Here is a 26,418-nt window from a genome sequence, read left to right as displayed (position 1 = left end):
TACAGTGCAGTGTATATATGTCAAGATTTGCTACCTGTATCTGCGCGTGCTGGTGATTACATAATTGCATTCCACACATTCCTTTCAAACGTGTGGAGTTCAGTTACATAATTGTGAGCATGCGCATGTCAAGAGAGAAAATCTCAACAAGGTAGCATAATATTCTAATAGAAGCATTACTATAGGCACGGGTTTAACCCTTTTCATTGATGGATTTAAATAAAAAAACGGTTCACATATTTTTTTTTAGTGGCAAAGTTTACCATAACTTTAAAGGGAAAATAAGGTCAAAATTAAACTTTCATGGTTTTAATAAAGAATGCTATTTTAAACAATTTCCTAATTTATTTAAATAATTAAATGAGCTTTGTTCTCTTGATTTTACAACAAACCATATCTAAACCATGCTCCATCTAAATCTTGTCCCATTAAATCTTTATATTGCAATAAGGGACATGATAATGTTTTTTTCTTTTGGCTAGCAACCTTTCTCCATAGCAAAGTATAATAATGTTTTTCCAGCACTGTATAATATATGTACAAACACAATGTTGGAAAAATGTTGCACTATTTTACCAGCCTCAATAAAATTTGAAGTCCAATCTAATGTTTAAAGTGAAGGTAATGTTTGACGAATCAGTGCCCGGTTTTTAATAATCCTATTAAAAACAGGGGCACTTTAATTCATCAAACTTTACATTTCACTTGTTTTGTTCAAATACTTACCTTTTAATCCTGACAGCCGCTGTAGCGCTTTCTCCGCCCATTTCTGACGTATGAAGAGGCTTTTGACGGCCGGGGGAATCGCTGGAGCAGCTGTCAAGATTAAAAGATAAGTATTTTAACAAAACAAGTGAAATGTACAGTTTGATGAATTAAAGTGCCCCTGTTTTTAATAGGATTATTAAAAACCAGGCACTGATTCGTCAAACATTACCTTCACTTTAAATATTGGTAAAAATCTAAATCTTTAGTTTCTTACTAGTCCCGACTAGTCGAAATTTCCAGACCTGCAAAGAAACACAAAAAAACATTTAATTTGTGAGCTCCCAACAATCTTACATTTTGTGGAATTGTCCATTCCCTTTGGACACTAGGGAATTCTGAACCACACAATAAATGCCCTGAGATTGATCGCACCTTGAATCTATCTTTGGGCCACCCTAAACCCATCTGTCCATCTTCTGTTTTCTCACTCTCTCTCTCATGCTCCTTGTATGCTGTTACATAATAAATTAGAAAAATGTAATGATATCTTTTTATTTATTGCAGAAACCAAGACCATATATCTGTTTAACAGTATTTTTCTTTCATATTTTCTGTTAGATTAGCCAGAAGAATGTCAGCTATACTACTTCCCAGGGAGGCTGGAAAATTTATTACTGAGAATAGCAAAGATGTGTTTGTGGAGCAAGAGGGTGTGAGGTCACTTGCTAAGACTCTCTTTGACAAGGTCAACAAGAAGGAGATCACACTAGCCGGCTGGAAATCACTTCATGAGCTAAACCCACAGGATTCTGGAGAGGATGCAGTGAATTGGGTTTTTTTTGCAGACACCTTAAATTTTTCTTTCTGGTCAGATAGTGATGAACACAAATATCTGGTCAAGTATAAGGGAAAGGAGTACAGTGGCTACTGGTCCTTCTGTGCTGCAATGAACCGAGCCCTCGATGAAGGTTAGTGACAGAGATGTGAGGAATTAAAGTTTTTCCATTTATCATTTTTGGATTATTCCATACTTGTGAGATTGGCTTCTGTTTATTCAGTGAGCTTTTGTAAATTTGCTAAAAATGTAGGTGTCCTTGTACTTTCTAAATGTACTATTGAGAAACAGTTTTCATTTGGTTTAAGAAACAGATATCATCTTTCCTTTATATAATTATTTGATGCGGAATGTTCAGATGGGTCCATAGGCGTGTCTGGAAATATATGTATAATAGTAAAGAGGAGCAGAGTGTGTAAAATAATTGCTGAAAAGGAAGAGCCTAATGTTTATATTTATGCACTAATTTTACCAAATATCTAACCTGTGCTGCAGCTCATTTCCATATTACCGTACAGTGTTTTAATACAAGGTGGTGACTCGTGAGTGTGTAAGAAGTGAAAGAGACTCTATCACCAGTAACTTGGGTTAGAGCACCCAGTGGTGTCTTTTTCATTATACTGTAAACAAAATAATTCCAGAGATAGTCATTTCTCTTTACTGTATTATTATTGGAAAGAGTGCTTGAAATAGAATGGTCCCACATAATGACTGCGATATATAGGGCTCTGCAGAAAGACATTGAAACACAGACACTTATTAAGATTTAAGTTACATTAAGCTATAAAAATACAAGCGCATATGTTTTAAGATTGTAAAATATTTGAAACTCAGATAAAGCCTGGTTTATGCTTTATGTAGAAATGTCATGCCCAATTTTCTTTAAACATACTTCACATGCAGATAGGCAAACAATTCTTATCTGTCTGTGGATAACAAAGTATCTCTTGAATAGCTTAATGGTGTGAGCTTTGTAAATATGTGTGTGTTTGTAATATATACACAGGCGCACTCTCACTAACGGACTTAAGTAGTGCCAATATGCTGGATAATATGAGAAGGACCAGCACACTATTGATTTACCAAACACAGCAACTTTATTATATGGTGTTTCAGGGCACTCACTCCTTTCTCTGATGTTTGAGGGTCTGAGGTAGGGGTGAGTGCCCTGAAACACGACATAATAATGTTGCTGTGTTTTTTTTTAAATCTACAACCAAACCAATTATTGATAGATAACCAAAAATTTAACAGGAGATTGAGTTGATTAGACCTGGGATGACATCCTCCCCCCCCCCCCCCCAAAAAAAAGGTGAAAAGTTATTATTATATGAAGTCAGCAATAATTATGTTCTTATTAAAGGGTCAGTATAGTCCAAAATAAACTTTCATCATTCAGATATGGCATGTAATTTTAAACAATTTTCCAATTTACTTTTATCACCAATTTTGCTTTGTTCGCTTGGTATTCTTATTTGAAAGCTAAACCTAGGAGGTTTTTAAGCCCTTGAAGGTCGCCTCTTCTCTCAGGGCATCTTGACAGTTTTCCACCACTAGAGGGTGTTAGTTCATGTGTGTCATATAGATAACACTGTGCTCATGCACGTGGAGTTCCTATGAGCCGGCACTGATTGGCTAAAATGCATGTCTGTCAAAAGAACTGAAATAAGGGGGCAGTTTGCAGAGGCTTAGATACAAGATAATCACAGAGGTAAAAAGTGTATTTGTATAACTGTGTTGGTTATGCAAAACTAGGGAATGTGTAATAAAGGGATTATCTAGCTTTTAAAACAATACAAATTCTGGTGTAGACTGTTCCTTTAAGCATCTAAATTGTGCTTCAAATACTTTTCCCTCTGAGAAATATATTTTTAAATATGTCACCTTTTCGCTTAATAGATAGGACCTGTTCAATACTACTGCCTCTTCAAGAGCTTGGATATTTATTGTGTACACACTTAAAGTGTACAGATCCCCTGGATAGCTGGCTTTTATATTATTGATATGTTCAAGTAAATTTATTTTATATTGTGTTCTGGTATGTCCTATATATTGGAGACTACAGCTGCTCTTCAGAATATAATATTCTGACCAATGTAATGATTGTTGCACACATGTTTGAGCAACCACATCTTGTGAGACTGTTTCTACTAACAGAATGTTTAGAAGATACACAGTTTAGCATTTTACAGTTAAAACGTATTTATTTTGTTGCCAGTTAATGTTTTGTTGAATTCATTATTAATTTCTTCACATGTGTTTCAGAAAACTGGTGATATAATTATATCCATCCAAATGAATATGTTATCATTAATATATATGACCACCTAAACAATCATTTAACCCTTTGATTGCCAGAAATGCCTATGCATCCCTGAATAAACCATTTAATTACCAGTGACACATGATTGACCAATGGGTGTAATCACGGTTGCATAACACACTCGCAGCAGCAATCAACTCCATGATTGTCGGAGAGAGCTATAATAATCAAATAAGGGACCTCACATCCTTCTTTGTATATTTGAATCTAATCTGTATTCCTTGTCATGTGTCACCTCATAAACATGCAGCAGAAATTTACATTAATAACTTTGTGTATTTTTTTTTTCAGGAATCCCAATTACAACTCCTTCTTACTACTCGAACATAACCTTAGACCAGCTGAAACATGTTCTACGTTCCGATTCAGATGTGCCCATTCCCATGATAGAGGAACGGCTACAGATACTGCACCAGACTGGGAAAATACTCACAGAAAAGTTTGGAGGCTCCTACCTAAACTGTGTGAAACAAAGTGACAAAAGTGCTGTGAGGCTTATGAAGCTGATTGTGGAGAACTTCCCATCATACAAGGATGTGGGGATCTTTCAGGTAACCGCAGGACATTATTACTTTTCTAGCTATACTATCCTGTGTACGTTTCTATGGATAAGAAGCAATTACACATGTACTTGTTTGGATTATTTTTATTTGATTGTATTTATTTATTTATTTTTAAATAGGTTTAAACTTATGATAGATCAAACACACACGTTTATGAAGACCTTAAAGGGCCAGTCTAGTGAAAATTAGTTAGAGCATGTAATTTTAGCACAAACGCTGGTGCAAGTCTATGAGTTTAACCTTTCAAATACATTAGACACATAGTTAAAATACACTGGTCTAGAGCAGAAATTGAAGATTAGTAGAGCAATAATTTTGCTTATTTACAACTAATCTGGTGCACTGGTATCTTTATAAAGCAGTATCTTTGTAAAGTGATGTCTTTAAGGCATCTACTTGTTATTTTTGTTGCGACATTCATGTAAAATGTGTTAACTTCCACTGTATGTTCAATCTTTGATCGCAACAAAATAAAATACTTTAGACCAAAGCTTTCCAAACTTTTCATGTTAGTGACACACTTCTTTCCTAAGATATGGAGAGTCCATGATGTCATTCAATTACTAGTGGCAATATCACTCCTGGCCAGCAGGAGGAGGCAAAGAGCACCATAGCAAAGCTGTTAAGTGTCACTCCCCTCCCCATAATCCCCAGTCATTCTCTTTGCCTCTGTCAATGGAGGAGGTGATGTTTGGTGTCTGAAGAAATTAATTCCTTTTTCGGGTACTTTTCTAGATCCAAGGGTCATAGATTCATTTCCCGGCAGGGTTAATACAGCTCTTTGGCCTTTGAGGTCAATTTATTATGTATCATTTATTTGGGTAATAATAACTACTGTTTTTATCAGCTGCTAATTTGGTTAACTCCGAGTGTAAGGACTGAAAAAGCGTTTTTTTGTATCCTTCTGGGAGAAAAACGCTTTATAATTACTAGTTATTAGACTGCATGAAGGTGCAGATTAAATTGTTTTTGGATGAACTCAGTCCAAATTCTATATTATTCTTAGGGTTTGAATAGATTTTTAGAATGAGACCTCCTATGGGAAGAATCTTTCTTTCTCAGTACACTCTGTGAATTTTTTTCAGGAGTGAGTATGCCAGTTCTTTCTCTTACATGGTGTATCCAGTCCACGGATTCATCCTTACTTGTGGGATATTCTCATTCCCTACAGGAAGTGGCAAAGAGAGCACACAGCAGAGCTGTCCATATAGCTCCCCCTCAGGCTCCGCCCCCCCAGTCATTCTCTTTGCCGCTCTAACAAGTAGCATCTCCACGGGAGGGTAAAGTGAATGTGGTGTTAGAAGGAACGACTGTTACACAATCTTGATGTGGTTCGTGCTTTAAAATTCTATTTAAAAGCAACTAAAGATTTCAGACAAACATCATCCTTGTTTGTTGTCTATTCTGGTAAGAGGAGAGGTCAAAAAGTGACTACTACCTCTCTTTCCTTCTGGCTGAAAAGCATCATCCGATTGGCATATGAGACTGCTGGACAGCAGCCTCCTGAACGAATTACTGCTCATTCCACCAGAAAGGTGGCTTCCACATGGGCTTTCAAGAATGAGGCTTCTGTTGAACAGATTTGTAAGGCAGCGACTTGGTCTTCACTGCATACTTTTGCCAAATTTTACAAATTCGATACTTTTGCTTCTTCTGAGGCTATTTTTGGGGGAGAGGTTTTGCAAGCAGTGGTGCCTTCCGTTTAGGTTACCTGTCTTGTTCCCTCCCTTCATCCGTGTCCTAAAGCTTTGGTATTGGTATCCCACAAGTAAGGATGAATCCGTGGACTGGATACACCATGTAAGAGAAAACAGAATTTATGCTTACCTGATAAATTACTTTCTCTTACGGTGTATCCAGTCCACGGCCCGCCCTGGCAATTAGGTCAGGTTCAAATTTATTTTTGTAAAACTACAGTCACCACTGCACCCTATGGTTTCTCCTTTTTCTCCTAACCGTCGGTCAAATGACTGGGGGGGGCGGAGCCTGAGGGGGAGCTATATGGACAGCTCTGCTGTGTGCTCTCTTTGCCACTTCCTGTAGGGAATGAGAATATCCCACAAGTAAGGATGAATACGTGGACTGGATACACCGTAAGAGAAAGTAATTTATCAGGTAAGCATAAATTCTGTTTTTTGCAGGAACAGGATTTGGGTTTCTATTCAATTCTATTCTTTGTCCCTAAGAAGAAAGGTTTATTCAGTCCATTCTTGGATCTGAAGACTTTTATATTGTTTTGTTAGAGTCTCAACTTTTAAGTTGGCGAATATAAGGACTATTGTGCCTTTTTGTTAAGGTCATTTCATGTCCAGTACATTTTTTCAGGATGTTTATCCTCATATTTTATTTCATTCAGACCACTTGTGGATTTTCTTAGTTTTTCTTTTAAGCTTTACCAATTTGTCGCTTTTCCATTTGGTTTAGTGACAGCTTTATGAATCTTTTCAAAGGTTCTTGGTGCCCTTCTTTCTGTCTTCAGACAGTAGGGTATTGTGGTGCTTCCTTATTTGGATGGTATCTTGGTATTAGCTTAAACTTTTCTTTTATTAAAGCCGGACATTAGCATGCAGAGCTGTGGCTACGCTCTGTAGCAACCTGAGGGTTGCAGGTTCAATGCCCGGCGTGGTCCATTCAGCCTTTCATCCTTCCGAGGTTGATTAAATGAGCAGCGTCTTGAGTCCCCTATGGGTGATTAGACATGCTTTACAAGTACCCAATACATACATATGAAAGAGCAGTATTCAAATATATGGACTTTTCTTTTTGTGGAATCCCCCAGGAATCAACTAAGTTTTGTTTCTTCAAGACATGGTTAGAGGATTTAATTTACCTAAGAGTTTCGTGATTCCTCAGACAAGGAATTTCTAGATGGATTCTGTGTTCATGTCTTTGTCTTTATCAGAGAAAAGTCAGTTGTAAGTGGCGTTAACTTATCTATCTTACAGTCTAGAACTTTTCTTTCAGTGGCTATGTGCATGTAAGTTTTAGGTCTCATAAATGCAGCATTGGGCGTGGTTCCCTTTGCTCGTTTTTCATCTGAGATCTCTTTTTGCTTTGCATACTGAATCAATGATACAGGGATTGTTTTTAGATATCACAGTTTATATTTTTAAATCCTAACACTCTACTCACTCTGTTTTGGTGATTAGTCTATCATCATTTTATTCAGGGGGCCTCCTTTTGTTCGTCCTTTCTGGACTGTATTCATATTGGATGCAAGTCTTACAGGTTGGGGAGCTGTCTGAGGGTCTTTTGACAGCGCAAAGGGTTTGGAAACTTCAAGTGGCGAGGTTTCCAATCGATATTTTAGAACTCTGTGCTATTTTTTTCAGAGCTCTTTCAGGCTTGGCCTCTTTTAGGAGAGAACTTTTTCATTTTTTATTTCAGAAAGACAATATCACAACTGTGGCATATGTCAATCAACAATAGGGACTCGTAGTTCCTTAGCAATTAAGAAGTATTTTGAATAAGTTCTTAGATGGAATTCATCTCCTGTCTATTTTCTATGATTTTAGACATTTGGGAGGTGGATTATCTCAATTTCCCAGGTACCTTTTCAGGTTCAGGGATCCTCAGGTGGAGATGGTGGATGCATTAGCAGTGTCTTGGTTTTGCAACCTTACTACATCTTTCCACCTCTGTTTTTTTTTCTTCCAAAGGTGATTTCCAAGACCATATTGGAACAGTGTCATGTGTTTCTGATAGCATCAGCATGGCCTCACAGGTTTGGTATGTGGATCTTGCTCGGATGTCCAGTTGCCATCCTTGACCGCTTTCTCTTTGGCCAGCCCTCTTGTTTCAGGGGCTGTTTTTCCATCGGGATCTCAAATTACTAATTTGGGGGTATGGAAATTGATTAGTGTTTAGTTATAGAGGTTTCTCTGACTCAGTCAGAGTTTTTATCGCTATGTTGCAGGCTTATAAGTCTGTTTCAAGGAACATGTATTATCAGGTTTGGAAAACCTATATTTTATAGTGTTCTTCTCATAAATTCTCTTGGTATTCTTTTAGAATTCCTAGGATTTTGCAGTTTTTTAGGATGGTTTGGATAAGTTTGTCTGCAAATTTTTTGAAGGGACAAATCTCTGTTCTTTCTGTTTTATTTTCTAGAAAGCTTGTTTAAACGTCCTGATATTCACTGTTTTGTTCAGGCTTTGGTTGGTATCAGGCCTGTTCATTTATCAGTTTCTCCTTTTTGGAGTCTTATTTGGTTTAAAGATTTTGCAGGCTATTTTCTTTTGAGCCTATATCTTCTTTGAAGATTATCTACTTTAATGGAAAGTGTTGTTTCCTTTGACTATCTCTTCTGCTACAAGAGTTTCTGATGTATCAGCTCTCTCTTGTGTGTCTCATCTGTTTTTTCATCTAGATAAGTTGTTTTGTGGACTTCTTTTTTTTCCCTAAGGTTGTGAATTTGAACAACATTAGTAGAGAAATTGTTGTTCCTTCTTTGTGTCCTAATCCTAAAGAATTCTTTGAGAGTTCTTTACGTCCTTTGGATGTGGTAAGAGCTTTATAATTCTATATCGAGGTTACTAGGATTTCAGAAAACTTCTAATCTATTTGCTATTTTTATGGTTACAGAAAAAGTTAGGAAGCCTCTGCTATTTCTTTGGCATCCAGATTAAAGCTTTTGTTTTTCAAGGCTTATTTTGAGGCAGGGCAGGCTCCGCCTCAGAGATTTACAGCTCACTCTACTAAGTTCAGTCGCCATTTCTTGTGCTTTTCCAGAACGAAGCTTAGGTTGATCAAATTTGCAAATCAGTAATTTGGTCTTATTTGCATACTTTTATTGTTTTTACCATTTTGATGTATTTGCTTCTTCTGAAGCAATCTTTGGTAGAAAAAGTTCTTCAGGCAGCTGTTTCAGTTTGATTCTACTGCTTTTGATTTATTTTTTTTTTTTAAGAAAAACTTAATTATTGTGTAGATTTAATTTCTTAGTGGAAATAGCTGTTGTTATTTTATCCCTCCCTCTCTAGTGACTCTTCTGTGGACTTCCACATCTTGGGTATTTCTATTCCATACGTCACTAGCTCATGGACTCTTGCCAATTACATGAAAGAAAACATAATTTATGTAAGAACTTACCTGATGAATTAATTTCTTTCATATTGGCAAGCGTCCATGAGGCCCACCCTTTTTATGGTGGTTATGATTTTTGTATAAAAGCACAATTATTTTTTCAGTTCCTCTTTTTGTATACTTTTTTACTCCTTATTTTATCACCCCACTACTTGGCTATTCATTAAACTGAATTGTGTGTGTGGTGAGGGGTGTATTTATAGGCATTTTGAGGTTTGGGAAACTTTTTGCCCCCTCCTGGTAGGAATGTATATCCCATATGTCACTAGCTAATGGACTCTTGCCAATATGAAAGAAATTAATTTATCACGTAAGTTCTTACATAAATTATGTTTTTCTACTGCAAGACAAGAAGAAACAGACTCAAAGGACGTCAAAGTAATTTTCGTTCCTTTCGTAACTTCAGAGGTCAAAAGTGTTCCTCTCCCTCTTCCGAGCAGGAGCAGTCCAAGTCTTCTTGGAAGCCCAATCAGTCTTGGAATAAGGGGAAGCAATCAATTAAACCCTCAGCTGAGTCTGTCAGCATGATGGGTCGGCCCCCGGTCTGGGATCGAATCAAGTGGGGGGCAGACTTTCCCTGTTATGTCAAGGGTGGAGACGAGATGTCTCAGATCCTTGGGCTGTGGACATAGTATCTCAGGGTTACAAAATAGAATTCAAAACTTTACCGCTCAGGGGCAGATTCCATCTCTCAAGATTATCTGCAGACCAGGTAAAAAGAGAGGCATTCTTGAACTGTGTTCAGGACCTTTCCTCCCTGGGAGTGATTGTTCCAGTTCCAGTAAGGGAACAGGGTCTAGGATTCTATTCAAATCTGTTTGTGGTTCCCAAAAAAGAGGGAACTTTTCGACCTATTTTAGACCTAAAGTGCCTCAACAAGGTTCTCAGGGTACCGTCCTTTAGAATGGAAACCATTCGTTCCATTCTTCCTTTGGTCCAAGAGGGTCAGTTCATGAAGACCATAGACCTGAAGGACGAGTATCTTCATGTTCTCATCCACAGGGATCATCACAAATTCCTTTGATTCGCCTTTCTAGACAAACACTTTCAGTTTGTGGCTCTTCCGTTTGGACTTGCCACAGCTCCCAGAATTTTCTTAAAGGTTCTGGGGGCTCTCTTGGCAGTGATCAAGTCTCGGGGAATTGCAGTGGCGCCATACCTGAACAACATATTGGTTCAGGTGCCATCTTTTCAACAAGAAAACTCTCATACAGAGATCTTGTTGTCTTTTCTACGTTCCCACGGTTGGAAAGTGAATCTGGAAAAGAGTCCCCTTGTTCCAGCTACAAGGGTGGTTTTCTTTCTGATGGAGGTAATTGGTCTGATGGTCGCTTCCATGGACATCATTCCCTTTGTTTAATTCCATTTGAGAGCTCTGCAATTATGCATGCTCAGACAATAGAACGGAGACCATTCGGATCTGTCTCAGAGGATAGATCTAGACCAGTTGACAAGAGACTCTCTCCCGTGGTGGCTTTCTCAGGGCCATCTGTCTCAGGGCACATGCTTCTGGAGACCTTCCTGGGTGATTGTGACCACGGACGCCAGCCTGCTAGGCTGGGGAGCAGTCTGGGACTCGTTAAAGGCGCAGGGACTATGGACTTGAGAGGAGTCTGCTCTCCCCATAAACATCTTGGAGTTGAGAGCGATTTACAATGCTCTGATGACTTGGCCTCAATTGTCTTTAGCTCGGTTCATCAGGTTTCAGTCGGACAACATCACCTCAGTGGCTTACATCAACCACCAGGAAGGAACTCAGAGTTCCTTAGCCATGAAGGAGGTGGCACGGATTATTCAGTGGGCGGAAGCTCACAATTGTTGTCTATCTGCCATCCACATTCCTAGAGTAGAAAACTGGGAAGCGGATTTCCTGAGCAGACAGACATTTCATCCCGGGGAGTGGGCTCTCCATCCGGAGGTGTTCTCCAGGTTAACCCTCAAATGGGGGGTGCCGGAGTTGGATCTGATGGTGTCTCGGCAGAACTCCAAGCGTCCAAGGTACGGTTCAAGGTCAAGAGATCCTCAGGCCGCTCTGATAGATGCTCTGGCGGTTCCTTGTGATTTCCTCTGTTTGCGCTCCTTCCACAAGTTATTGCTCTTATCAAACAAGAGAGAGCATTGGTAATTCTAATAGCTCCTGCATGGCCTTGCAGGATCTGGTATGCAGACCTAGTGAAGATGTCATCTTGGCCGCCTTGGAGGTTGCCTCTGAGGGAAGTACCTTCTAAGTTCCTCCATCCAAATCTCGTTTCTCTGAAGCTGATTGCTTGGAGATTGAATGCTTAGTTCTGTCTAAGCGTGGATTTTCTGAGTCGGTCATTGAGACCATGATCCAGGCTTGCAAGCCTGTTACCCGAACAATTTTCCATAAGGTATAGTGTAAATACCTTTATTGGTGTGAATTTAAGCGCTACTCTTTGGAGTAGGGTCAGGATTCCTAGAATTTAGTCTTTTCTCCAGGAAGGTCTGGAGAAAGGGTTGTCAGTCAGTTCTCTGAAAGGTCAGATTTCTGCATCACAAGCGTCTGGCGGATGTGTCAGATGTTCAATCTTTTTGTCAGGCCCTGGTCAGAATCAGGCCTGTGTTTAAACCTGTTGCTTCTCCTTGGAGCCTTAATCTTGTTCTTAAAGGGACAGTCTAGGCCAAAATAAACTTTCATGATTCAGATAGAGCATGTAATTTTAAACAATTTTCCAATTTACTTTTATCACCAATTTTGCTTTGTTCTCTTGGTATTCTTAGTTGAAAGCTTAACCTAGGAGGTTCATATGCTAATTTCTTAGACCTTGAAGCCCGCCTCTTTCAGATTGCATTTTAACAGTTTTTCACCACTAGAGGGTGTTAGTTCACATATTTCATATAGATAACACTGTGCTCGTGCACGTGAAGATATCTGGGAGCAGGCACTGATTGGCTAGACTGCAAGTCTGTCAAAAGAACTGAAAAAGGGGCAGTTTGCAGAGGCTTAGATACAAGATAATCACAGAGGTTAAAAGTATATTATTATAACTGTTAGTTATGCAAAACTGGGAAATGGGTAATAAAGGGATTATCTGTCTTTTAAAACAATAAAAATTCTGGTGTAGACTGTCCCTTTAATGTTTTGCAGCAGGCTCCATTTGAGCCAATGCATTCCATAGATATTAAGTTGCTATCTTGGAAGGTTTTGTTTCTTATTGCTATCTCTTCTGCTCGGAGAGTTTCTAAACTCTCGGCTTTGCAGTGTGATTCGCCTTACCTTATCTTTCATGCGGATAAGGCGCGTTCTTCATACTAAATTCGGGTTTCTTTCTAAAGTGGTTTCGGATAGAAATATTAATCAGGAAATTCTGGTTCTTTCTCTCTGTCCCAATCCCCCTTCTCATAAGAACGTCTGTTGCACAACTTGGATGTTATACGATGACAAGGCCCACTCTGACTTCGGAAGAGGCTCCTTCTGGGTCGGAGTCCGTGTCATCTCATCCTCTGCGGAGGATCCTGAGTTTAGGTTTAGGATGGAGAATTTGCACTTTTTGCTGAAGCAAGTGCTTGTTACTCTGGAGGTTTGGAACCGAAGCTTCCGGAGCAACCTTAAATTCCTAAGCTTGATAAGGTATACAAGGACCCGTTAAGATGGCTAATATTATTAAGAATGAATGGAAGTGATTAGGTTCTTCCTTTTCCCCTGCTTCTTCCTTTAAGAAACTGTTCCCCGTTCCGGACTCTCAGCTCGAACTGTGGGGGACTGTCCCTAAGGTTGATGGTGCGATCTCTACGCTCGCGAAGCGGACGACTATTCCTCTCGAGTTCGTCGTTTAAAGAGCCCATGGATAAAAAGTTGGAAAACATGTTAAGGAAAATGTTTCAACACACAGGGTTTGTTTTTCAACCAGCAGCGGCTGTAGCCGCAGTTTCCGGAACTGCAACATATTGGTGTGAATCCCTGTGTTATATGGTCGAGAGGGAGACTTCTATCGCCGAGATACAGGAGAAGATTAAGGCGTTGAAGGTCGCCAATTCTTTCATTTGCGATGCCAATATGCTAATTATTTACCTGAACGCAAAGGTTTCAGGATTTTCTGTTTTAGCTCTCAGGGCTCTGTGGCTAAAGTCTTGGTCTTTGGACATGACCTCTAAGTCGAGGCTGTTGTCCCTGCCTTTTCAAGGAAAGATTCTGTTCGGTCCAGGATTGGATTTGATCATATCCATGGTTACGGGTGGCAAAGGTAACTTTCCTACCGCAGTATAAGAAGGCGAAGCCTAAGGGATCTACTTTTCGTCCCTTTCGTGCGGACAAGGCCCAGTGCCAACAGCCCGCCTCAAAAGTGCATCAGTCCAAGGGAACTTGGAAGCCTGCTCAGTCTTGGAACAAGTTCAAGCAGAACAAGAAGCCCGCCGAGACTAAATCGATATAAAGGGGCGGCCCCCGACCGGTCTCTGGACCAAGTAGGGGGCAGATTGTCTCTCTTCTCCGAAGCCTGGTTGCAGGACGTTCAGGACCCTTGGGTTCTGGAGGTTGTCACCCAGGGTTACAGGATAGGGTTCAGGTCCCATCCGCTCAGGGGCAGATTCCTCCTGTCAAACCTGTCTAAAAGACCAGAAAAGAGAGAGGCCTTTCTAGATTGTGTGAGGGATCTCTCCTCTCTAGGTGTTATCGTACCAGTACCCCGAGCAGAGAGAGGTCTAGGTTACTATTTAAATCTCTTTGGGGTTCCAAAGAAGGAGGGCATGTTCCGCCTGATTCTGGACCTAAAGTGTTTAAACAAGTTTCTGGCTGTTCCATCGTTCAAAAGAGAAAGGATCAGATCTATTCTTCCCCTAGTTCAAGAGGGACAGTTCATGACGACAATAGACTTGAAGGATGCTTACCTTCATGTTCCAATTCACAGGGACCACTTCAAGTTCCTAAGATTTGCGTTTCTGAACTAACACTTCCAGTTTGTGGCCCTTCCTTTCGACCTGGCAACGGCCCAGAGAGTCTTCACGAAGGTTCTGGGGGCGCTTCTTGCTGTGGCCAGATCCAGGGGCATTGCTATAAATCTCATAGTTGGAAGATCAACTCAGGAAAGAGTTCCCTGGTTCCCAGCAACAGGGCACGATAATAGACTCTATGTCCATGAAAATATTTCTCACAGATCAACGACGCAGGAAGATTGCGTCCACCTGTCTTGCCTTTCAGTCTTACTCAAGCCCTTCGGTGGCTCAGTGTATGGAGATGATCGGGCTCATGGTTTCCAGCATAGACATCATCCCTTTTGCCAGGTTCCATCTCAGACCTCTTCAACTGTGCATGTTGAGACAGTGGAACGGCGATCATTCAGATCTATCACAGCGAATATCCTTGGATGCTCGGACCAGGGACTCCCTATCTGGGTGGATCCGTCCGGAGCATCTGTCCCTGGGGACACCCTTCCTGAGAACGTCCTGGGAGATTGTGACCACGAACGCGAGTCTGGTAGGATGGGGAGCTGTTTGGGGTGCCAGATTGGCACAAGGAAAATGGACTCGGGAGGAGTCTCTGCTTCCGATAAATATTCTGGAACTTCGAGCAATCTACAATGCTCTGAGGACGTGGCCTCCTCTGAGGTCGTTCAGCTTCATCAGATTCCAGACCGACAACATTACCTCTGTGGCTTACATCAACCACTAGGGGGGAACGAGGAGCTCCCTAGCAATGAGGGAGGTGTCTTGGATTTTGGAGTGGGCGGAGTCCCACAGCTGCTTGCTCTCAGCAATCCACAATCCAGGTGTGGACAACTGGGAAGCGGACTTTCTCAGCAGGCAATCCTTCCATCCGGGGGAATGGTCTCTTCACCCTGAGGTGTTTGCAGAGATTTGTCTCAGATGGAGGGCGCCGGAGATAGATCTCATGGCGTCCATGTTGCAGGGTAACCTCCATGGCGGAGGACATGGTTTGCGGATCTGGTGGGGATGTCATCCTCTCTGCCATGGGATCTGCTGGAACAGGGACCCTTTCTACATCACAATCTCTTTCTCTGAGGCTGACTGCGGGGAGATTGAACGCTTAGTCTTAGCTAAGAGAGGTTTTTCCCAAAGTGTTATTGACTCTCTAGTTCAGGCAAGAAAGCCAGTCACTCGTCGCGTCTACCATAAGGTGTGGAGGACTTACTTGTCCTAGTGTGAGAAACACGGATATCCTTGGCACAAGGTGAAGGTATCCAGGATTCTGTCTTTTCTCCAAGAAGGTTTTGAGAAGGGTCTTGCTGCCAATTCCTTAACCCCTTAAGGACACGGCCATTTTTCAATTTCTTTCCCTTAAGGACCAGGGCTATTTTTACATTTCTGCGGTGTTTGTGTTTAGCTGTAATTTTCCTCTTACTCATTTACTGTACCCACACATATTATATACCGTTTTTCTCGCCATTAAATGGACTTTCTAAAGATACCATTATTTTCATCATATCTTATAATTTACTATAAAAAAAATTATAAAATATGAGGAAAAAATGGAAAAAAACACACTTTTTCTAACTTTGACCCCCAAAATCTGTTACACATCTACAACCACCAAAAAACACCCATGCTAAATAGTTTCTAAATTTTGTCCTGAGTTTAGAAATACCCAATATTTTCATGTTCTTTGCGTTTTTCGCAAGTTATAGGGCAATAAGTACAAGTAGCACTTTGCTATTTCCAAACCACTTTTTTTTCAAAATTAGCGCTAGTTACATTGGGACACTGATATTTTTCAGGAATCCCTGAATATCCCTTGACATGTATATATATTTTTTTAGAAGACATCCCAAGTAATGATCTAGGCCCATTTTGGTATATTTCATGCCACCATTTCACCGCCAAATGCGATCAAATAAAGAAAAAATTCACTTTTTCATAATTTTTTTCACAAACTTTAGGTTTCTCACTGAAATTATTTGCAAACAACTTGTGCAATTATGGCATAAATGGTTGTAAACGCTTCTCTGGGATCCCCTTTGTTCATAAATAGCAGACATATATGGCTTTGGCATTGCTTTTTGGTAATTAGAAGGCCGCTAAATGCCACTGCGCACCACACATGTATTATGCCCAGCAGTGAAGGGGTTAATTAGGGAGCATGTAGGGAGCTTCTAGGGTTAATTTTAGCTTTAGTGTAGTGTAGTAGACAACCCCAAGTATTGATCTAGGCCCATCTTGGTATATTTCATGCCACCATGTCACCGCCAAATGCGATCAAATAAAAAAAATGTTACATTTTTTACAATTTTAGGTTTCTCACTGAAATTATTTACAAACAACTTGTGCAATTATGGCATAAATGGTTGTAAATGCTTCTCTGGGATCCCCTTTGTTCAGAAATAGCAGACATTTATGGCTTTTATGTTGCTATTTGGTAATTAGAAGGCTGTTAAATGCTGCTGCGCATCACACGTGTATTATGCCCAGCAGTGCAGGGGTTAATTAGATAGCTTGTAGGGAGCTTGCAGGGTTAATTTTAGCTTTAGTGTAGAGATCAGCCTCCCACCTGAGAGATCCCACCCCCTGATCCCTCCCAAACATCTCTCTTCCCTCCCCCACCCCACAATTGTCCCCGCCATCTTAAGTACTGGCAGAAACTCTGCCAGTACTAAAATAAAGGCTTTTTTTTTTTTTTATGAATTTTTTTTTAAAAAAAATATCTGTTTAGCTGTGATGGACTTCCCCCCTTAGCCCCTAACCTCTCTGATCCCCCCCAAACAGCTCTATAACACTTGCCCACATCCTATTTGCTGCCATCTTGGGTACTGGCAGACAGCTGAAAAAAATGTTTTTTTTTATTTTTTTGCATGTAATTAAAAGTTTTCTGTAGTGTAGCTGCCCCCCCCAATACCCTCCTCCCTCTCCCCCTCCCAGATCCTTTTGAAAATTATTTCCCCTCTCCCCCCCCCCTCCCTCTCCCTCACTCCCATTCATAAATTCATAGGTGGCAGTGGCTGTCACGCGATCGCGCGCACATATGCGCGTGCACGCGCGCTCCCTGCAGGCCCCTGCACGCTCCCGGCACCCGGCGTGCACATTGCACATTCAGGAACCGGATGCCGGGTAGCGATGGGCCGCCCACCCGCCTCCCTGCAGCTGCTCCCACCCACCAACGATCGGGCCCATCGCTACCAGTGCAGAGAGGGCCACAGAGTGGCTCTCTCTGCATCGGTTTTGGAAAAAAGGTATTGCAGTGATGCCTCAATGTCGAGGCATCACAGTAATACCTTGAAAGCGGCTGGAAGCGATCAGGATCGCTTCCAACCGCTTTAAACTCTGATGTCGTACAGGGTACGTCGCTGGTCTTTAAAGACCAGGTTGTGTGCGACGTACCCTGTACGACATGTGTCGTTAAGGGGTTAAAGGGACAGATTTCGGCTTTATCAGTCTTGTTGCACAGGAGACTCGCTGAGCTTCCTGACATCTTTTGTTCAGGCTCTGTCTAGAATTAGACCTGTCTTTAGGCAGTCTGCTCCACCATGGAGCTTATACTTGGTCCTTAAGGTATTGCAGAGGGTTCTGTTTGAGCCTATGCATTCTATTGACATTAAGATTCTGTCCTGGAAGGTTCTCTTTTTGTTGGCCATTGCATCGGCACGCAGAGTATCTCATAGTTGGAAGATCAACTCAGGAAAGAGTTCCCTGGTTCCCAGCAACAGGGCACGATAATAGACTCTATGTCCATGAAAATATTTCTCACAGATCAACGACGCAGGAAGATTGCGTCCACCTGTCTTGCCCTTCAGTCTTACTCAAGCCCTTCGGTGGCTCAGTGTATGGAGATGATCGGGCTCATGGTTTCCAGCATAGACATCATCCCTTTTGCCAGGTTCCATCTCAGACCTCTTCAACTGTGCATGTTGAGACAGTGGAACGGCGATCATTCAGATCTATCACAGCGAATATCCTTGGATGCTCAGACCAGGGACTCCCTATCTGGGTGGATCCGTCCGGAGCATCTGTCCCTGGGGACACCCTTCCTGAGAACGTCCTGGGAGATTGTGACCACGAACGCGAGTCTGGTAGGATGGGGAGCTGTTTGGGGTGCCAGATTGGCACAAGGAAAATGGACTCGGGAGGAGTCTCTGCTTCCGATAAATATTCTGGAACTTCGAGCAATCTACAATGCTCTGAGGACGTGGCCTCCTCTGAGGTCGTTCAGCTTCATCAGATTCCAGACCGACAACATTACCTCTGTGGCTTACATCAACCACTAGGGGGGAACGAGGAGCTCCCTAGCAATGAGGGAGGTGTCTTGGATTTTGGAGTGGGCGGAGTCCCACAGCTGCTTGCTCTCAGCAATCCACAATCCAGGTGTGGACAACTGGGAAGCGGACTTTCTCAGCAGGCAATCCTTCCATCCGGGGGAATGGTCTCTTCACCCTGAGGTGTTTGCAGAGATTTGTCTCAGATGGGGGGCGCCGGAGATAGATCTCATGGCGTCCATGTTGCAGGGTAACCTCCATGGCGGAGGACATGGTTTGCGGATCTGGTGGGGATGTCATCCTCTCTGCCATGGGATCTGCTGGAACAGGGACCCTTTCTACATCACAATCTCTTTCTCTGAGGCTGACTGCGGGGAGATTGAACGCTTAGTCTTAGCTAAGAGAGGTTTTTCTCAAAGTGTTATTGACTCTCTAGTTCAGGCAAGAAAGCCAGTCACTCGTCGCGTCTACCATAAGGTGTGGAGGACTTACTTGTCCTAGTGTGAGAAACACGGATATCCTTGGCACAAGGTGAAGGTATCCAGGATTCTGTCTTTTCTCCAAGAAGGTTTTGAGAAGGGTCTTGCTGCCAATTCCTTAACCCCTTAAGGACACGGCCATTTTTCAATTTCTTTCCCTTAAGGACCAGGGCTATTTTTACATTTCTGCGGTGTTTGTGTTTAGCTGTAATTTTCCTCTTACTCATTTACTGTACCCACACATATTATATACCGTTTTTCTCGCCATTAAATGGACTTTCTAAAGATACCATTATTTTCATCATATCTTATAATTTACTATAAAAAAAATTATAAAATATGAGGAAAAAATGGAAAAAAACACACTTTTTCTAACTTTGACCCCCAAAATCTGTTACACATCTACAACCACCAAAAACACCCATGCTAAATAGTTTCTAAATTTTGTCCTGAGTTTAGAAATACCCAATATTTTCATGTTCTTTGCGTTTTTCGCAAGTTATAGGGCAATAAGTACAAGTAGCACTTTGCTATTTCCAAACCACTTTTTTTCAAAATTAGCGCTAGTTACATTGGGACACTGATATTTTTCAGGAATCCCTGAATATCCCTTGACATGTATATATATATTTTTTAGAAGACATCCCAAAGTAATGATCTAGGCCCATTTTGGTATATTTCATGCCACCATTTCACCGCCAAATGAGATCAAATAAAGAAAAAATTCACTTTTTCATAATTTTTTTCACAAACTTTAGGTTTCTCACTGAAATTATTTGCAAACAACTTGTGCAATTATGGCATAAATGGTTGTAAACGCTTCTCTGGGATCCCCTTTGTTCATAAATAGCAGACATATATGGCTTTGGCATTGCTTTTTGGTAATTAGAAGGCCGCTAAATGCCACTGCGCACCACACATGTATTATGCCCAGCAGTGAAGGGGTTAATTAGGGAGCATGTAGGGAGCTTCTAGGGTTAATTTTAGCTTTAGTGTAGTGTAGTAGACAACCCCAAGTATTGATCTAGGCCCATCTTGGTATATTTCATGCCACCATGTCACCGCCAAATGCGATCAAATAAAAAAAATGTTACATTTTTTACAATTTTAGGTTTCTCACTGAAATTATTTACAAACAACTTGTGCAATTATGGCATAAATGGTTGTAAATGCTTCTCTGGGATCCCCTTTGTTCAGAAATAGCAGACATTTATGGGTTTTATGTTGCTTTTTGGTAATTAGAAGGCTGTTAAATGCTGCTGCGCATCACACGTGTATTATGCCCAGCAGTGCAGGGGTTAATTAGATAGCTTGTAGGGAGCTTGCAGGGTTAATTTTAGCTTTAGTGTAGAGATCAGCCTCCCACCTGAGAGATCCCACCCCCTGATCCCTCCCAAACATCTCTCTTCCCTCCCCCACCCCACAATTGTCCCCGCCATCTTAAGTACTGGCAGAAACTCTGCCAGTACTAAAATAAAGGCTTTTTTTTTTTTTTTATGATTTTTTTTTTAAAAAAAAAATATCTGTTTAGCTGTGATGGACCCCCCCCCCCTTAGCCCCTAACCTCTCTGATCCCCCCCAAACAGCTCTATAACACTTGCCCACATCCTATTTGCTGCCATCTTGGGTACTGGCAGACAGCTGAAAAAAATGTTTTTTTTTAATTTTTTTGCATGTAATTAAAAGTTTTCTGTAGTGTAGCTGCCCCCCCCAATACCCTCCTCCCTCTCCCCCTCCCAGATCCTTTTGAAAATTATTTCCCCTCTCTCTCTCTCCCCCCCCTCCCTCTCCCTCACTCCCATTCATAAATTCATTGGTGGCAGTGGCTGTCACGCGATCGCGCGCACATATGCGCGCGCACGCGCGCTCCCTGCAGGCCCCTGCACGCTCCCGGCACCCGCCGTGCACATTGCACATTCAGGAACCGGATGCCGGGTAGCGATGGGCCGCCCACCCGCCTCCCTGCAGCTGCTCCCACCCACCAACGATCGGGCCCATCGCTACCGGTGCAGAGAGGGCCACAGAGTGGCTCTCTCTGCATCGGTTTTGGAAAAAAGGTATTGCAGTGATGCCTCAATGTCGAGGCATCACAGCAATACCTTGAAAGCGGCTGGAAGCGATCAGGATCGCTTCCAACCGCTTTAAACCCTGATGTCGTACAGGGTACGTCGCTGGTCTTTAAAGACCAGGTTGTGTGCGACGTACCCTGTACGACATGTGTCGTTAAGGGGTTAAAGGGACAGATTTCGGCTTTATCAGTCTTGTTGCACAGGAGACTCGCTGAGCTTCCTGACATCTTTTGTTCAGGCTCTGTCTAGAATTAGACCTGTCTTTAGGCAGTCTGCTCCACCATGGAGCTTATACTTGGTCCTTAAGGTATTGCAGAGGGTTCTGTTTGAGCCTATGCATTCTATTGACATTAAGATTCTGTCCTGGAAGGTTCTCTTTTTGTTGGCCATTGCATCGGCACGCAGAGTATCTGAGCTGGCTGCCTTGCAATTCGAGCCTCCTTATCTGGTCTTTCATGCAGATAGGGCTGTTCTTTGCACCGGTTTGGGGTTTCTTCCCAAGGTGGTGTCTAACTGTAACATCAATCAGGAGATAATTGTTCCTTCTTTGTGTCCTAACCCCCCCCTTCTTCTAATGAGGTAACTTCATAATCTGGATGTGGTTCCGGCCTTAAAGTTTTATCTTCAGGCTACGAAGGATTTCAGACGGTCTACATCTCTTTTTGTGGTGTATTCCGGGAAGCGCAAGAGGCAGAGGGCTTCTTCTACTTCTTTGTCCTTTTGGTTGAGGAGCTTGATTCGCTTGGCCTATGAGACAGCGGGACATAAGCCTCCTCAGAGGATCACGGCTCATTCAACTAGGGCTGTGGCTTCATCTTGGGCCTTCAAGAATGAGGCCTCTATGGAGCAGATTTGTAAGGCGGCTACCTGGTCCTCCTTACCCACTTTTTTACAAAGTTTTACAAATTTGATGTTTTTGCTTCTGCGGAATCTGTTTTTGGTAGAAAGGTTTTACAGGCTGTGGTGCCCTCATATTAGGGTCCGCTTTTTGCCCCCCCCCCGTTTCATTCCGTGTCCTCTAAAGCTTGGGTATATGTTTCCCAAAAGTAATGAATGAAGCTGTGGACTCTCCTCCCTTTTAGATGGAAAACATGAATTATGCTTACCTGATAATTTTATTTCCGTCGTGGGGAGGAGAGTCCACAGCTCCCGCCCGTAACTCCGGCAGGCGGACCTAAATCTAATTTATCTTCTGGCACCATTTATACCCTGATATTTCTCCTACTGTTCCTTGTTCCCTCTGCAGAATGATTGGGGGATGAGGGGAGTGGGTGTGGTATTTGGGTCTTTGCTTCCTCCTGGTGGCCAGGTTCTTATTTCCCAAAAGTAATGAATGAAGCCGTGGACTCTCTTCCCCACGATGGAAATAAAATTATCAGGTAAGCATAATTTATGTTTTTTGACTAAACCTCAGGCACCTCTACACCTTTGTGTTATTCCTTTTTCCATTTCCCTTCGGTTGAATGACTGGGGATTATGGGTAGGGGAGTATCACTTAAAGGGTCAGTCAACACCAGAATTTTTGTTGTTTAAAAATAAAGATAATCCCTTTATTCCCTAGTTTTGCATAATCAACACTGTTAAAGAAATACACTTTTTACCTCTGTGATTACCTTTTATCTAAGCCTCTGCAAACTGCCCCCTTATTTCAGTTCTTTTAACAGACTTGCTTTTAACCAATCAGTGCTCACTCCAGGGTAACTTCATGTGCATGAGCTCAATGTTATCTATATTAAACACATGAACTAATGCACTCTAGTGGTAAAAATGCATTCAGATTAGTGGCAGTCTTCAAGGTCTAAGAAATTAGCATATGAACCTCTTAGAATTAAGGCTGTGACACACTGCAAGCGATGCGGCGCGAGGCAATGCAGCTGCTTCGCACCGCGTCGCATCGCTTCTGAAGTTCAATTATTTCATCTCTGAGTGCTTAGCTACGCGACCTGATGCAGCAGAGTGCTCAGAGATGAAAAGGCAAGACACACTGACCTCGCACAGCTGCATCTACACACTGCGCACCGCTCCGCTTGCAGTGTGTCACAGCCTTTAGCTTTCAACTAAGAATACCAAGAGAACAAAGCAAAATTGGCGATAAAAGTAAATTGGAAAGTTGTTTAAAATTACATTCCCTATTTAAATCATGAAAGTTTTTTTTGGACTTGACTGTCCCTTTAACAGCTTTGCTGTGGTGCTCTTTGCCTCCTCCTGCTGGCCAGGAGTGATATTCCCACTAGTAATTGAATGACGTCATGGACTCTCCATATCTGTAAAGAACAATTTATCGGGTAAGCATAAATTTTGTTTTTAGACCTACATCATTTTGTGACACAGTTATTCAGTTGTACTAGCAAACAGGAGGTGTTAAACTAACTTGTTTTAAGAGGTACGGACACATACATGAATTATATAATAACAAAATGTATTTACAAGTAAAAGTAAGTATGTGCAAGAATTAAAAAAAAGTTTAATAACACCAATAACTACTTACTATTTTAATAGGATGTATGAGGTTGATGGGATGAGCACAGTTTCTGAATATTTGGTGGAATATTAGATAAAGACACTCGCATTTTATCGTCAAGCTTTTAAGCTTCCACTTCCTATCCATATATCAAGAGCAGGAGCAGCAATGCACTACTGGGAGCTAGCTGCTGACTGGTAGCTGCACATGCATGCCTTTTGTCATTGGCTCACCCAGTATATTCAGCTAGCTCCCAGTAGTGCATTACTGCCTTTAACAAAGGATACCAAAGAGAATGAAGCAAAATTAATAACAGAAGTAAATTGGAAAGTTGCTTTAAAATTATATATTCTGTCTGAATCATGAAAGAAAAATATAGGGGTTCATGAAACACAGCTTTAAATAAACCATCATCTTCAAATAAGCGTAAACTGCCTTAAACTGTTAAATGTGGCACAAGATATGTTTCCTGTATAACTATTGCTATTGGCAGTGTGCATTATGCAGTTCTTGTTATTTATAGACGTCCGCTTCTTACTTACTGTATGTCAGTTGTATGTGCTAAAGAAGAAGCAATGTCTCCCTCCAGTCAGTGTTAGATCAGGAGAAATGCACCACATTATTCAAAGGGACAATTAAACCAATCTTATGTTCTGTCCTGTGGTTGCCCATATTTCCCTCTCCCCAAGGGGTGCAAGCAAACAAATCTCCCCAAAACTCCAAAAGCCTCTAAGAAGAGCAATTGAATGAATCCCTTTGCTAGATTACCAATAATTTGTGATGGGAAGAACATTGAATGGCGACAGTAACTTAATATGATCTATTGGTATGGATTATCCAATAATACCATACCCCAATAGATTTAAACATTGTTAACTGTGCTCCAACTTAAAGGATAATCATAAGACAAAGGAAATGGAATTGACAACATAATTCTTTAGGATTGGTCTGTCTGACTCTGAGAAGCTTTCTTAGAATTTTAAATTCAATTTCCTTTTTAGGAATCAAACAGCTCCCAGTGCTCCCACATAATTATTAACATAGAGTAAAAATGCCACTCACAATCGTAGACCTGCTGCGCTTAAACCTTGCAAAGGTGGACTGATGTGAAGTCTGCAAAAAAACCACTGACTTCTGACTTAAGCTCAGCATTTAAGCTGCCGCCCTCAGAGCTCTGCGAGTCCGACTGACTACTGCCCACGCTGCAAACACACTGCTGTCCCACTCACTGACAACACGTGCAGTCACGAGCTGATTGAGGAGACTACACGGGCAGTCAGGACCCAATGTGCCGCCAATGCGAATAGTTTCAGTTCCGGCTGAGCTGCACCAATAGGTTAAGATGATCTGTGACCCACTAGGTATCAATCACGTGTCACATCATCTGCCACGTGATATGCGTAGCAGGCAGGCGGAAAGTCAGAAACCAAAAAAATGTAAAACAAACAAATTGTGCTGAAGCAGGGACTCACCTACACACTGCCGCCGACACAATAATATGTTGCAGCACACAGTTTGGAAAGCACTGCTTTAGACGTTGCTGTAATAAATTACTTGTGTCCAGAAACTATTTGTTAGTAACTGAGGGTAAATGGAATGATACCGGGGTAACGATGTATGAGCTGCACTTATTATTACACTAGTTGCATCATCAAGACCTTATCATTTCTCTGCCTGTGTTTCTATGGCAGTTGTGTAAATATGTGTTCAATTGCTTCATCAAGTTCGAAAGAACAACTAATGTTATGCAGTCAAAAGCGTATCCCAAAGGTTATATGTGAGTAGCATAAGTTGAAACATAGCCTTGTGTACCTAAGTCTGTATGTACCTTTTTTTTTATCTACTCCCGGTGTCAAATCCACTTCCTTCCGACTTAGCGTTGCTGGAATCCAAGAAGCCCTTCCCTCAGTTGTCAAACAAACTGGTATAGAAGAATATCTTGGTCCAGCTGGGAAAAATTTAAAAGCTTGTTGCTAAATTAAATTTTTTTTTTATTGGTAATAGTTAAAAGCCACAAGATATTTAGACTTAGGCTCATATAAGTTCTAGGGCACTGGTTTGTCCGACGCGTTTCCTGCCCAGAGGAACTTTGTCGGGGACACAGAGTAAAAATCTTTTGATGCTTTTCTATGCTTATCAAATGAATGCTGTACATCTGTATATAGACCTTAAAGGGACAGTATACACCAATTTTCAAATAACTGCATGTAATAGACACTTCTATAAAGAAGAATATGCACAGATACTGATATAAAAATCCAGTAAAAAAAACTTTTAAAAACCGACTTAGAAGCTCCAAGTTTAGCACTGTTGATGAGATTAGCGGGAACACCCAGTAAAAGGGGCTTTACCCCCCTGCATATGAAAAGACAGATTAGACAAACAGGGGCCAGCAGTGGTCTGTAAACACATGTATATATCTGACACTTTGGAGCTTGGTTAGAAGTCTGCAAAACCAGCACTATGTTATCAAAAAAATAAGCAAAGCTATATGACCAGCTATAGTCCATTATATATTTATTCCCAGTTACTACTACTTTAACTAATCCCACTGTCATTGGTATGGCCAGTTCTATTCTATATGGTTTAAGAGCAAAAATTAAGATTTTACAGTATCCCTACAACCTGTGTTATTTCCTCCAATTATAGTTTAGTCGTTTATGTATAACCGTTTCTACATATATCCCTCTATAGTTTACATGTCAAAATAATAGTAAAACGAGGTTCCTCATCT

The 26,418-nt window shown here is 41.4% G+C and overlaps 1 protein-coding gene across 6 annotated transcripts in view; it reads left to right on the top strand.

Moving 5' to 3' along the window:
• QNG1 (Q-nucleotide N-glycosylase 1) overlaps window positions 1–26,418 on the top strand; it is a 115,073-nt gene that overhangs the window by 49,053 nt on the left and 39,602 nt on the right. For 5 of the 6 annotated variants that reach the window (XM_053698712.1, XM_053698710.1, XM_053698713.1 and 2 more), the window contains exons 2-3: window positions 1,327–1,676; window positions 4,158–4,417. In XM_053698712.1, the coding sequence (XP_053554687.1) occupies window positions 1,340–1,676; window positions 4,158–4,417 (597 nt within the window). In that variant the 5' untranslated portion in view covers window positions 1,327–1,339. The remainder of the gene's footprint in view (window positions 1–1,326; window positions 1,677–4,157; window positions 4,418–26,418) is intronic. The other variant, XM_053698715.1, reaches the window with a different exon arrangement.

Source organism: Bombina bombina, chromosome 1, assembly GCF_027579735.1.
Source record: "Bombina bombina isolate aBomBom1 chromosome 1, aBomBom1.pri, whole genome shotgun sequence".
NCBI lineage: Eukaryota > Metazoa > Chordata > Amphibia > Anura > Bombinatoridae > Bombina > Bombina bombina.
Note: the sequence above shows the minus strand (reverse complement) of the source record. Positions and strands in the feature narration are given on the sequence as shown.